This window comes from Mchenga conophoros, linkage group LG3, assembly GCF_057382185.1.
Source record: "Mchenga conophoros isolate Kocher_MC1m ecotype Shallow Benthic linkage group LG3, M_conophoros_male_GT1.1, whole genome shotgun sequence".
NCBI classification, from domain to species: domain Eukaryota; kingdom Metazoa; phylum Chordata; class Actinopteri; order Cichliformes; family Cichlidae; genus Mchenga; species Mchenga conophoros.
Window position 1 is genome coordinate 24,456,691 of NC_140528.1, and position 14,614 is coordinate 24,471,304.

Sequence of the window (14,614 nt, forward strand, 5' to 3'; positions counted from 1 at the left end):
GTCTCTCTCTGTTGGCCCTGTGATGGACTGCTCACCTGTGCAGGTGGACCACGCCTCTTGCCCTATGACAGCTAGGGCACAGGCTGCAGCCCTGTGAGCCTAAGCTGAATAAACAGTTAGCAAAAATGATCCATAGATGGCCTGAAATCCCCCAGTTAGCAGTTTGGTAGATAGCTATGACATGCTAATCCCATCCAGCAGCTGTATTCTACCTGTAAGCTGATCCCTGCTGAGCCAAAGCACTTTTTCATATACAAATTACAACCTTTAATAGAAACCTATTGGTCAGCATCTTATTAGCCTGCTGTTAGCTTCATTCCACAGAAAACTGAGAGAAACTAACAGAGTTGATAAAGAATAAAGAGAAATGTGCTGATTTAAAGCCTTTGAAGTGCTTCAGATGATCTCTGTCCACTTCTGTCCACTCATTCATTCATGTAAGCTTTCTAATGCAGCTTTGATCTTCACAGTCTGCTTCATGAAACTCATTCTAACCCTGAATGTCAGAGTGTTCCTCCTTCTCTTACCCATCATTCATGCTGGCAGTGGAGGAGATTTGGATGTTGGACTGTGTTTTGGATGATGTGTGTATGTTTGTGTTGGACTGCTGTCTGTAAAGCAAACGCACATTTTGCTTTGGATTTCAGTGTCAGACAGACTTTAAGGTGGAATGAAGAGTTGGAGAGTTTCACAGTGAATTATCCAGTGGAGGATTTTTCTTCTTCTTTGAAGGTTTGAAATGTGAACATTGTTCTGCTGCAGTCAATGGACTAAACCAGAGAAGAAGAAAACAGACTTTACCATGAAGATCCTCAGTGTGGATCAGTATAATATCAGCCTGATGTCTGCAGTTTAGTGTCAGCACAACTTTCACATCACATTCATCTCAGCACAACTAAAACATGCTGACTGACCCCAGAGTTTCAAGTCCACATCCTGGACTCTCCAGGAAACCACACAGATGCTTCACTCCTGAATCCTGCAGCTTGTTGTTCCTACTCAGGTCCAGCTCTCTCAGATGGGAGGGGTTGGACTTCAGTGCTGCTGCCAGATAATCACAGCTGATCTCTGACAAACCACAGTCCATCAATCTGTATAAAGAATGAAACATGTAAGTTTATTAGACAAAGTGTGAGCTTGAAATCATTCAGTGTTTCATCATCTGTTCAGAGCTGAAGAAGGTTCAGAATGTAGAAGTTTAGAAAATGGAAACTCCAAACAGCTGAAGCCAACAGGAAGCAGCTTCAAACAAACACAACAAGAGAAAAAACTCTGAATGTTTCACATTAAAGTCGTACATTTCTCATAAAAACAGGACAAAGACTTGAAAAAGTCGTGTTTTTCCTTCCAGGAACCACAAGGCTTCACTTTTAAAGGTGAAGTGTGAAAGAAATGGACATATTTGAAGTCCAACACCTTTTTCCAGTCACATTATTAAAGCAGACAAACTACAAGCTCATTTTCATTCCAACAAGTCATCTTCTGACCTGGACTAACAACACTGGTCTCTATGTGCAGCTGGCTGTGAGACCAGTGCTCAGGGACCGTCTACAAAGTGCAACACTGAAAGAACATCACACACTAGCTGTGTCCCAAAACGTCGGCTGCATCCTTCGGAGGACCCGGTATTCGCGGTCTACGTGGGCCGGGTCCTTCAAAGACCGAAAAGGCTGGAAGTGCGAGGCTGTGAAATGGGACGGTCTAGCCTTCAGATTTGCGTCACCGCTGTGTTGGTGGAGTTTAATAAACTCGGCCGTCTGCTCCTTGCTATCTAAAATATAACAGGACACTGGCGTAAATTCTCGACCGTCTCACACTTCTGTTTAACCAGTTTCCTGTTTAACGTTTATTCAGCTGTGTGAAAATCCCGGAGGAACTTTGATCTCAGCCAAACCGATTTACTCCGGAACAAATAAAACACAGAAAAAAGGCAAACAATTACATTTTTAAGTTATCCGAGTGACTTATATATCGTGTTTCACCTGAGTAGTGAAAGAGCGGGGTCTGAAAACGATGAAGCCGGGCGTCCGCTGCTCTCGCCGGCTGGAGTGACCATTGAACCCCCCGGCTTGCTAGCGAGCGGGTGGGGAACAGACGTCTCCGAAAACGTCGGCACACTTTTGCAAATATGCGATGTCTTGATAAACCGAGCAGATATTTGAAGTTTACACAGCTACTTTCTCGCCTGAAAATATGTTAAAAGTTTATTTTGTGACCCAGAAAGATTAATAAGAGTAATTTGAAAACTTAGTAGCAGCCGCCATTGTTGGCAGCTGAAATTTGGCTGGGCCGCGCTATGAATTCTGGGATATGGTGGGCCACGAAGGACACACCCGACGAATCCTTCAAATTCGGGGAAATGAAGGACGCATTTGTGCATTTGCATGCGCAAAAGAAGACGTCACACACAACGCGCTCTGTTTAGACCCAGAGCAAAGAATATTGTTTGACAGATGACCCTTAATATGAAGACTTCGGACTTTACGTTTCCCAATTTTTGCTTTAAGTTATTTTGTTATTTACATAATAATGTAAATAACCTAATAATGATCCTTATTGCTGTTTTAGAGGAGCGGTGCTTCAAAGGATAGCTGCAGATTTCTGTCAGAATCTGCAGATTATACAGTACAAATAAAATGTTCACGTTTCTCCAACGTTGTCTTCCCAACAGTTTCACTGACATCTACACGGGATGGCCAGGAAGCGTTCGCGATGTCTTATCGGGCGCTGATAATTGGCGTCTGTATTGTGTTGGTGACGTAAAAGACGGATTTAATGCGACATGACCGTTCAAGCAGCAGTCGCTTTCTAAAACATCGGATATGTATCGGATTCAGTACCACATACGAAAGTGACCCAGGTCGGATTTGAAAATATCGGATTCGCGACGTTCACACTGTCATAGCATGATCGGATATGGGTCGCATAGGGTCAAAAAAGTCAGATTTATAAAGGTCAGAAAAATCGGATTTGATGCGCTTTCGCCTGCAGTGTGAACGTAGCCTTACTCTCAAATCCTCCCTAATAACAATAACATAATTACACTTTAGCCACAAGAGGGCAGCAGCATTAATACAAGTCACATGTATATAAAGGTACAGTGATTATATTACAGTGATTTTGACAAAAACAAAACAGAGGTTCATGGCAGTGTGTTTTCCATAACATACCAACCAAATTAAATAATAAAAACTTTATAACTTACAGAGCTTTTTTAGAGGCTTTGACCACTGGCAGCAGCCTCAGAAGAGCCTCCTCTGAAGCAAAGTATTTCTTCAGGTCAAACACATCCAGATCTTTTTCTGATGACAGTAAGATGAAGACCAGAGCTGACCACTGAGCAGGAGACAGTTTATCTGTGGAGAGACGTCCTGATCTCAGGGACTGTTGGATCTCCTCCACTAGAGAACGATCATTCAGTTCATTCAGACAGTGAAACAGATTGATGCTTTTCTCTGCAGACAGATTCTCACTGAGCTTCTTCTTGATGTACTGAACTGCTTCTTGATTGGTCTGTGAGCTACTTCCTGTTTGTGTCATCAGGCCTTGCAAACGAGTTTGATTAGTCTTCAGACCCAAGAGAAAACGAAGGAACAAGTCCAGGTGTCCATTGGGGCTCTGTAAGGCCTTGTCCACAGCACACTGGTAGAAGTATTTCTTTGAAGATTTTCTTGTTTGAAACACCTTCCAAGTTGTTTCTTGCTCTTCCAGCAGATTGAGTCCAGAGTTGATGAAGGTCAGGTGGACATGAAGAGCAGCCAGAAACTCCTGAACACTGAGATGAACAAAGCAGAACACCTTGTTCTGGTACAGTTGTTTCTCCTCTTTAAAGATCTGTGTGAACACTCCTGAGTACACTGAGGCTGCTCTGATATCGATGCCACACTCTGTCAGGTCTGGTTCATAGAAGATCAGGTTTCCTTTCTGCAGCTGATCAAAAGCCAGTTTTCCCAGTGACTCAATCATCTTCCTGCTCTCTGGACTCCAGTGTGGATCTGTCTCAGCTCCTCCATCATATTTGATCCTCTTGACTTTGGCCTGAACCACCAGGAAGTGGATGTACATCTCAGTCAGGGTCTTGGGCAGCTCTCCTCCCTCTCTGGTTTCCAGCACATCCTCCAGAACTGTAGCAGTGATCCAGCAGAAGACTGGGATGTGACACATGATGTGGAGGCTTCGAGCTTTCTTGATGTGGGAGATGATCCTGCTGGCCTGCTCCTCATCTCTGAATCTCTTCCTGAAGTACTCCTCCTTCTGTGGGTCAGTGAACCCTCTGACCTCTGTCACCATGTCGACACACTGAGGAGGGATCTGATTGGCTGCTGCAGGTCGTGTTGTTATCCAAAGGCGAGCAGAAGGGAGCAGGTTCCCTCTGATGAGGTTTGTCAGCAGCTCATCCAATGAGGTGGACTTTCTTGTTTCAGTCAGGATTTTAGTTTTGTTGAAGTCCAAATTAAGTCGACACTCATCCAGACCATCAAGTATGAACACAACCTGGAAGTCTTCAAGCCTGCAGATTCCTGATTCGTTAGTTTGATTAAAGAAGTGATGAACAAGCTCCACCAAGCTTAACTTTTCCTCTTTCAGCACATTCAGCTCTCTGAAAGTGAATGGAAATATGAACTGGATGTCCTGGTTGGCTTTGTCTTCAGCCCAGTCCAGGCTGTATTTCTGTGTTAAGACTGTTTTCCCAATGCCAGCCACTCCCTTTGTGAGCACTGTTCTGATTGGTTCGTCTCTTCCTGGTGAGGCTTTAAAGATGTCTTCTTGTCTGATTGTTGTTTCTGGTCTGTCTGGTTTCCTGGATGCTGTTTCAATCTGTCTGACCTCATGTTCACCATTGACCTCTGCAGTCCCTCCCTCTGTGATGTAGAGCTCTGTGTAGATCTGATTCAGGAGGGTTGGGCTTCCTGCTTTAGCGATGCCCTCAAACACACACTGGAACTTCTTCTTCAGTTGGGCTTTAAGTTCTCGTTTACAGAGTGGAGCAAATATTTCTGAAGGTAAGAAATTCAGAAACAAATATTATATAATAAATATCATAGCCTTTCAGTACCCTGAAAGGATGAATGTCTATTGGTCCATTTCTTGAGCTATTAGGAAAGATCAATATTCAGTCTTTAGAGAAATTCTCTTACTGCTCTGCAGATGGTCAGCCATCTCATGCTGCTTAAGTCTCCTCAAGAAGTGGAGTGTGATCTTCAGAAATGCTTCTCTGCAGCTCTTTCTTTCATCTTCATCCTCTCCTTCAAACATCTCCTCATCCTCCATCTGGCTCTTTAAAGTTTCTGGGTGATCTGGACTCAGAAGCTTCTGGATCTTCTTCAGCTCGTTCTTCACAAACATGGTGATGTTGTCCTCCAGCCGCTGGAAAAGAAGACTATATGAATTACCCAGTGGTAAATGGACTGGTTCTTATATAGCTCTCTTTGATACTCTGTGCACACAAAGCATTTTATGCAACATGCCTCATTCAACCAAGCACATTGTTCTATGCTTAAATACTTTCTTTCACACTCTGATGGATGCATCAGAGGGCAGCTTGGGTTTAGTACGTTACCCAGTACATTTGCCAGCCAGGGTTTGATTCACAAACCTTCTGACTAGTAGCTGACCTGCTCCCCTCCTGAGCTACAGTCACCCCAATCTGACTGAAACCATGGAGCCCAAACTCTGACTTATGTTGGACACACTGACAATCCTCTGGTCCACAAAGTGCAGCATAGAGGTGACTGAAAAGAACAAATGTAAACGTAGTACTACAAACCATAACCACAGAGTCCAGGTGTGTTTGATGTTGCTGTGCAGACTGACCAGTGGAAACCTCTGCTCTCTGCTGGTCCACTCTGTGGAGGAGTAATGTATAATTAGCTCGTGTTATGTCTGTCCACACACAGACACAAGCTAAAGGTCCATGAAGTGATGTTTGGATGGGTTCAGTCAATCAGATGACTGTCATGGTGAAGCTTTGCTAGTCCTGCTGATCCCACTGAGAATTAACAACTCAGTTTCCAGATGTCTGTAGTTTTCTGCTCAGTTTCTTTAGTCCCAACAGCTCTTACCATCTCCTGCATAAAGCTTTCCCTCCATGCTCAGATGCCCTGGAACAAGGTGCTCTCTTTATATCAGTGACTGGTTTAAAGGGACAACTTGCAGTGCTCGCCAACCTTTGTGTCAGCAAAAGTAGTTCTAATGTTTCTTACATTTATTACATTTTTACATTTTTACACACACAAATCAATGAACGCAAAAACATAAACTTTCCAGATATTTTGTTTTACAATGTTACAAAACTCAGTTCACAACTACACAGTCTGATTTACAAGTACAAAATATTTATGACCACAGTTTGAGCCGATGTATGTCCCGAGTCTGTGGACTCAGTGGTTTTGTTTTGATTGTTATTGTCTTTTGTTACAATTTCATTCTGATTAAGATTTTCTAGTTCTGAGGTTTTGGTTTCTGTGTTCCCTCTGTACTGTGTTAGTATTGTGTCTCTGTGTTCACTTCCTGTTTTATTTTGACAGTGCCATGTCCTACGTTAGTGTGTCTACTTTTGCTTCCCCTTGTCTGGTTATGTCCAATGAATCCTGCTGTGTCTCCCTTTTCTCATTCCCTGATGGCTCTTTTGTGTATATGAGCCCTTTGTTTTCTCCTGCTTGTTGCTGGTTCGTCTGTGTTATCTCCCCGTGTCTCCGTTTAAGGTTTCAGGTTAGTTTTGTAGTTTTTTCAGTAGAGGTTATCTTAGCTTCTGCACAGGCCATCTCCACTGCACTTCACCGTTTCAATAAAGCTCACTCACTTCACAGCAGTGTCGGCATCTTGGGTCCTTTATTAAATTCAACATTGCTCGCCCCGCTAGCCGTGACATAAGATGTGAAAACAATATCCAAAAAACATGAGGGACAAACAGGGAATAGTTTTAAGGTGCAGGGCCAACAAACTGAGTCTAGCCATGAACTCAGAGTTGATTGAATTAGCATTTTGAATTGGCTGATCTGAGTTACTTCAATCAAGTCTATGTTCACTTTGAGTTAAGATTATACGTGATTGATGGAAAAGAAAAAAGCCGTCATCAGCAACTGATTCTGATTTAGCAGGTTTTCAAATCTAAACGGTACCCATCGCTAGCTGGCTGTAGTTAAACCTTTACTTAAAAAGCATCCCTAGACCCAGCTGTCTTAGCTAATTATAGGCCGATCTCCAACCTGACAATCCTTGAAAGAGTAGTTGGGGGGAGTCAATCAGAGGGGCAGTGTGATAATCTTAGGTTACAAACTACCGCAGTCAAGTCATTAAGGGAGACGGGATCAAACTGCTCTAAGACAGCTGAGCACACAGGAGAAAGACTCTGATCTGAGGCAGCAGTCGGCGAGACAAGAGCCCTAATAGACAGAACCTTGTTGTTAAAAAATGCTAAAAAGAGTGACGCTGAAAAACTAGTTCATGCATTTATTACTTCCAGACTGGACGACTGTAATTCATTATTATCAGGATGTCCTAAAAACTCAGTGAAAAGCCTTCAGCTGATCCAAAATGCTGCAGCAAGAGTCCTGACAGGGACTAGAAAGAGAGAGCAGATTTCTCCTGTTTTGGCTTCCCTTCATTGGCTGCTCCTCACATACAAGGTCTTAAATAATCAGGCCCCATCTTATCTTAATGCTGCACCACAACACCTGATCTCTGGTTTCCTGACCTCTTCAATCCCACTTTAATACTTGACTAAACTCATTTTCCTGTTTAGGTGTTGAGGCAAAGCCGTCCATCTACAATGCAGGCAACAGCAAACGGAGCTATTTTTGATTCCCTTTGGGTTTTTTCTACTTTTGTGCTACAAAATGTTCAAGCTGATTAAATTCATTAGAATAAAAGTTCAGATAATTTTCTCATATTAATGTTGGAGGTAGAAATTCAGGGAACTTTGCACAAAAACTGGCAGAAATTTCCTTCAAAGATGGCGTTTTTACTTTAATACTGTGAGTACATTTCAGAGCCTGTACTCTTTTACCTTTACTTGAGTAAAGAAGTTGAATCAGTATTTCAGCTTTAAGAGGGTATTTTAACACAAACATCAGTCCTTCTACTTAAGTATGTTTGACACTTTGTTTAATCATCATTTTTAATGATCAAATATAATTATGTTTGTTATTTGTGGATTTTAAATGTCCTTGACAGAGACAGATGATGATCATTATCCTGCACTGTGGTCTCAGGTTTGGTCGAGCTAGCACAAAGAATGGCTATGTTGAACTTCCTCCTGGGATCTACACTAAGAAGTGAGTCCAACATTAGCAGGGTCTCTTTCCTTTATCTGATTCACTTTAGCATTCACAGTCACGTGAAGCTTGTTATTAACTCGATAAGTCAAACCAGGGTTTCAGCTGAGCGCTCACATGAAACACATGGTGTTGACAGCATCTGATCAATCATATTCATGGAGACGTGTATCAGCAACAGAGCAGCTGAGTTTGCAGAAGGAAGTCAAACTAAACCACAGGAACAATATGAGGAGATTACACACATAATAAAATACTAGCAGTAACACAGCTGCTGCAGACAAATCAGTCGTGTGATCGTGTGTGAGAGGAGAAGGACTGTAAAGGAGTTTGGTGTTAAAAGCTCTGTATGAATGTGGGAGACTTTGAAGGGCTTTAAAAAGGCCAATATAAAATAAAAGGCAGCAAAATTGCTGAGTGTGAAAGTCACCAGACTTATCAGAGCTCTGTGATTAAGACCTGTAAGAACACCTGTTTGTACTTGTTGGCATTATATCAAACACACACGTATATTAAGCCTTTGTTTGAACTCTGGTTGAATTTGTTACTTTCAGACTGTGAAACATCACAGAGGCTGCAGCTGCAGATCTTTTATTCACCTGGAAATTTACTTTAAATGTTAGATGGAAAATGTATTGCTCAGTTTCACGAAAGTAAGAACAATAATCCATAAACCTTCATAAAGACAAACATCTCCCAGAACATTGAGCTGCTGAAGTGTCACTGAAGGGAAAAACTATTTGTCCTCCTCCATCCAGCAACACCTGAAACACCTGAGTGGAAGCTCCTCCCTACACTGTGTTTGAAGCAAAGCACAAAGGAGACACCTGCTGGAGCAGCTGGAGTCCTACAGACACTCAGCCTCTTCACTACACAAACACCTCCTACAACATCCACTCTTTCCACTCTGACTGCTGTGTTTGTGGAAACACTCCAACACACACCGCTTCACATACCAACATAGAAATGTGTGAAAAAGAGCTGAGCTGATATTAAACATGAGGATTTATTCAGAAATACAGAGTCAGGAACAACATCTAGACACAGATTACCTCTCAGCAGCAGAAGAACAGCCTTTAAAGTCTATAAAAGCACCCTTCGACTCGTTGCTCTTTAAGGAAACACAGCTGGGTTCAGGTCCAGGAGATTCTGGCCTCTTATTGATCCTAAAAGAAAAACAATAAATGTCACAGCTTCATGAGACAGGAAGGAAAAACTGGAAATATTAAATTAAAGACATGATGAACAATCTCATAAAAATAATGTACTTACTCTTTGTCACATAACAGTCTTTTGTTAAAGTTTGCACCAATATACTTCGACACGTTGCTCTTTAAAGAAACACAGCTGGGTTCAGGTCCAGGCTCTGGATTAGTTTCAGGGTTATGTCCAGCTGAGCCTGGTACGCCCCACAGCTCTGGGCTTTAAAACAACACACACAGAGGTATGAGTGTGAATAATGATGGAGCAGTGATGTGAGTGCTGAGCTGTGACATGGAGAAGAGTCATGGACAGTTAGAGATGGTCATCTCACCTCTGAGCTTTGGTCTGGCTCTCATGTTCCCCACACAGAGTGCTTTTAGAGGGAGGGACTCCCTCCTCTCTGTCCTCACACTGATCCATGCTGCTCAGTTCACATCAGCTCACACACACTTTCTACCTTCACCTGCAGAGGAAACACAAATCATTCATGTGCACATCAACTGAGAGCTGCAGAGGTCGTGTCTGATGTGTTGGACTAACATCCATCTGAGACGCAGCTTTCATCAGTTCACTACAAAAAGTGTCACAGAGCCCAGTTCAGCCTCCAAATCCTCCATTACTGTAGTCCTACAAAGCAGCAGGTCAAACATGGCTGCAGAGAGCAGCTTTATGTCAGTAACCATGCCCAGGACCGAGCTGACTGCTTACAGAGTTCATACTCTAACTGCTAGCTGCTCTGCTAGCTAAGCTAACTCAGTAACAGTGACTCTGACAGCAGTTACTGTGGAACAGCGGCCGAGCTCAGGACACATTCAGTGTGTTTAGTCTGAGTCCTGGACTCTGATTCAATGGATTCAATCCAGCTCAGAGTTTCATGTGTTCATCAGAATAAAATACATGTACTAATATAACAGAAGTAATGCTCTGAATGCAGGACTGTAATGGAGGATAAATAAGGTTTTTACAGCCTGAAAGAAACATTCAGTTCATATATTTGTAGACAGTGAAGCAGTTTTTAATACTGCAGCTGTTTCCTTCACCTGTGTGTGTGTGAGCCACACCTTCATGTGCTGCTTTAGAAATATGTGGTCTGACTGCTCAGACTGAGTCTAGGAGGAAAGTTCACACGCTGGAGAAAGTTTTGTTCCTAACTTTGTCAGAGTTCGGCTCCAAAGACAAAGAAGACGGAGCTCACAGTCTGTAGATGGTCCTCAGTGTGTGTGTGAAGCACACAGGAGTGTGTTTATGTCAGCAAATCAGTGTGTGTGAAGAGTCTGAGGGAGTGTGTGAATGAGACTAAACACTGAAACCAACAGTCCAAGAAAAGCGTCTGGATTTCTTTAAGTTTAACTTAAAGAAGTCCAGACGCTTTTCTTTTTGTCTCCATAATGTCTCCATAATGCTGCAATGTTATCTGCCCCAGAAACACTGTGCAGAAGCTCTGATGGTGACACAGAAAAGTCACAGTGGAGATACTTCTGTCCACCTTTGATTAGACTCATTATAAAAAGGAAACAAAGTTTGAACACAGTCATGTTTCCTGTTCACTGACTTACATTTATTCCATGGACACTCACTCTAACCTGAAGCACAGCTACAACCCAACATTGTTGAGGCCTCATCTCCTCCTTTCCTCACTGTAGAGCTTAAATATGCAACAACCGACAAATAAAAGAATTTGGTTCATTTCAAAGAAATGACCAAGTAAAGTAACCGTAGTAAAGGAGACAACATCCCGTTGATGGTGGGATTATTTGAAAGATTTGCTTTGGTCACGTCACCAAATGCAGTTGAACCACCCGTGGATCCATGTTTGACCATTCTACCACTCTGAGCTCTGCTTTTGAATCATTTTATTATTATCATCATTCATTTATTCATTCTTTGGAGGGGGGCTATTTCCTAATGCCGCCCTAATAAGCTGATGTTCAAGGGGAAATATAACAGAAACTCTTTCAGTGTTATTCATTAATAAATTAACAGATAAACTGTGAAGAAGAAAAAAACTGAGATTTAAAGGAGAGAGTGAGAAACTTGATCATCCATCCTCATAATACATGTTTATCAGTATCTGCTGTGACCATACTGCAGTAATAACTACAAGTCTACATTTCTGTGACTGTTGATCAATCACAGCAGGAATCTGAGCTCATCTCTGCACACAGAGCAGCTTCAGCTCTGGGATAAACTGCTCGCTTCACGTCCTTCTCAGCTCACAGACACTCATCCTGATATTTTCCTTTAACATTTGATGGTATAATTCATCTGAGTTTACACTTTATCTGCATAAATACAGAAAAACAGACCCAAACACCAGAAACCATCAGTTTCACGATCAACGGGAAGTGGCTCAAACGTCACAGTTTCATAACGTCACCCTGAACTCCACTCACGGAGTTTCTGTCGCCATTGTAGTTTTTAAAGTCCCGTGATAAAGGCGGGTCTTTCTGTGAATCCGCACGCTCATTGGCTAATAGCTCGAGATTGACACATCGTTATCCAATGAGCGTGCGGGAACTTCCGACATAAAGTTGTTTCCTTTGAAAAACCAAAGTCTGATTATTTTTGCCTCCACTGACGGAGCCTGTTGTTCCCGCCACAGAGACACAGTAATGTCAGAGCGGTGTTAACACTCACCCTGCCTCAGCACAGCTCTCACTCTCCTCCTGCTCTCTCACACTAAACGGAGGCTCAGCTAAACTCACTTCCTCTCTACTTACAGGAAACCAGCGCTCAGAGGAGCCGACCGGCCTCACATTTCACCCACAGACACGAACAGCGTGGAATTATTTTATGTCATAAGAAGAAACATATTCATGTTAACACTCACCTGCCTCAGCTCCACCTTCCTCCTCCTGCTTTCACTTTCACTGCTGCTCCCTAAACACAGAGGATGCTGGGACTTGTAGTTTTTTCCTTCCGGTGCGGTCTTCCTCTTTGTTTGTTTGTGTTTGTGTTCAAGTTATTTCGATCATGTAAACATCAACAGAACACGTGAAGCCACACAGAGTTTGTATGTCGAGGTGGGTAGGAGGGTTTGAGGGTTTGGGGAGGGGTCAGAGGGAAGAGGTCTCTCAGTCTTGACAATCCACATTGATGGCATTGCATCTTTCAACGTGTTTGTGGGTCGATTTGGATGCTCCAGGTGTGAGAGCAGCCACTCAGCCTCTGCTGCAGATGTGTGTCACAAGTTCATCTAGTAGTGAGACGGTGGCGCAAGATGGCGAGTTGAGCAGTCGCACGAATTAGGAGCTCGTTGAACTTGTCCCAGAATTTACTTTGTGTTCGTTATTGTTTCCACTCGAAAGTAGTAAAATGACTGCCCCAAGTATAGTTAAACCTGCTAAATTCAAACTCGACCTCAAAAAACAAGAAACAACATCGCCATGTGATGGAAAGGAAGACAGCAGAGATGGAACGGATCATGACTACGTAGAAAAAACCTTGAAAAAAGAGTGGACGAGCAGCTAGCTGACCTGAGTGTGCAATGCAAGCAAGCTAGTACGATGCTAGCCAGCCTAGCCAAAGCGGTTCAGTTCAACTCGGAGGAGGTGAAAGAATGTAAACAAAAGGTTAAAGAGTTGGAGAGACGAAACGAGCAGTTGACCAAAGATAACTACGATCTCAAGGAGAGAGTGTGAGAGCAAGAAAGGTACAAAATGAGGTGGTGCCTCCGGATTAAAGGATTAGAAGAGAAAAGAGATGAAGGTGTCAGATCGCTGGTTATTGGAATTCTTGGCAAGATCGCACCTGATATGATATCAAAGCTTGAAGAATCTGTGGATGTGGTGCATAGAGTTGGGAAGAAGATTGAGAACAAGGTCCGACATATCATCATTCTGTTTGCTCTGAGACACGTGAAAGAGGAGATTTGGCGTCGCACCAAAGATTCGGCTGTCTGTAAGAACGGGGGTTTCCACTTCGCTGAGGTACTGCCGCGGGAGGACTGGGAAGAGAGGAGGCGGCTGTGGCCGCAAATTGAACAAGCCAGATGGGCTGGGAAACGGGCCTTTTTCCGGGGTCCTCATGGATACATCGAAGGACGGAGGATCATCGACGTTGAATGAAAGACTTGATGTAAGACTGTATACAGTGGAATATTATTAATGGGACAAAAGAGTTCTACTTAAAGTTAAAGGTTATTAGTCACTGAGTTGGTGACAAGTGTTACAATTTAAACTCATGTTTATATATTTTTCTTTTCTTTTTTTAAAAAAAAGTTATTTTCTTAGCATACTCTTATTATGGTTCACTCAAAAATTTCTTTTGGTTCATTAAACGTTCGGGGTTTGAAGGAAATTGTTAAGAGAAAGGCACTTTTTTTATTTTGCAAGGGGCAAAAATGTCACTGTCTGTTTTTACAAGAGACTCACTCTGTGGATGCCGATGTTACCTTTTGGGCTAATCAGTGGGGAGACAAGATTCTTTTCAGTCGTGGATCTAACAGATCTGGAGGTGTGGCGATTTGTTTTAATAAGTTCCCAGGGGAGATTATAACATATAAAGCTGATAGTGAGGGTCATTGGTCAACTGCAGCTTGAAGAGCGAAGGTATATTTCTAATTGTTACAAATCTTTATGGACATAATAACGAAGGTCAAAATAAACGTCCATTGGAAAATCTAACAAATGTTATTTCAGAGTTTAAAGTTATGTACCCCACAGATTACATCCTAGTAGGAGGAGACTGGAACATGACCTCAGATGAATGGATGGACAGATGGCCTCCTCGCTTAGGAAGGAGGCAACAGAATAACATTATTGAGAACTTTTCTAGTGATAATAATTTTACAGACATTTGGAGAAGTTTGAATCCTGGAGTTAAGAATTATTCATGGTTTAAACCTAATGGAGAAAGCAGGTCAAGAATTGATTATTGGTTAGTGAGCGATGACATTTTGAGGTGTACTTCACCATCTAAAATCTCCAAAGCACCCCTATCTGATCACTGTTTCATTGATCTTGTCTTAGAACCAACAAGGATGAAACGTAGTAGCAGGGGATATTGGAAATTTAATGCCAGCCTTTTAAATAAGGACAAGTATTGTGATAAAATTAGACATAAAATTACAGATATAAAAAATGATGACTCAGTAGTGGGTATGTGCTGCCACTGCTGGGTGCAGTAGCTCCACC

General features: G+C 42.5%; 1 protein-coding gene across 1 annotated transcript; it reads right to left on the bottom strand.

Annotated features, from left to right (window-relative positions):
* Window positions 1–895: 895 nt before the first annotated feature.
* LOC146577782 (protein NLRC3-like) lies at window positions 896–9,899 on the bottom strand. Its single transcript, XM_085268263.1, has 7 exons — window positions 9,830–9,899; window positions 9,549–9,642; window positions 9,329–9,442; window positions 5,768–5,846; window positions 5,139–5,367; window positions 3,206–4,997; window positions 896–1,091 (listed from the first exon to the last, which is right to left on the bottom strand). Exons 1-7 carry the CDS (start codon window positions 9,897–9,899, stop codon window positions 896–898), a joined length of 2,574 nt encoding a protein of 857 aa, XP_085124389.1.
* Between the last annotated feature and the right edge of the window lie 4,715 nt (window positions 9,900–14,614).

Bases quoted from the DNA above. Each gene is read 5' to 3' on its own strand.
- LOC146577782 (XM_085268263.1), bottom strand. From the start codon at position 9,899: ATGGATCAGTGTGAGGACAGAGAGGAGGGAGTCCCTCCCTCTAAAAGC. The intron at 9,643-9,829 runs GCCAGACCAAAG...AAACTAATCCAG, and splicing joins TCTGTGTGGGGAACATGAGA to AGCCTGGACCTGAACCCAGC. The intron at 4,998-5,138 runs GTAAGAGAATTT...TCTTACCTTCAG, and splicing joins GGCTGACCATCTGCAGAGCA to AAATATTTGCTCCACTCTGT.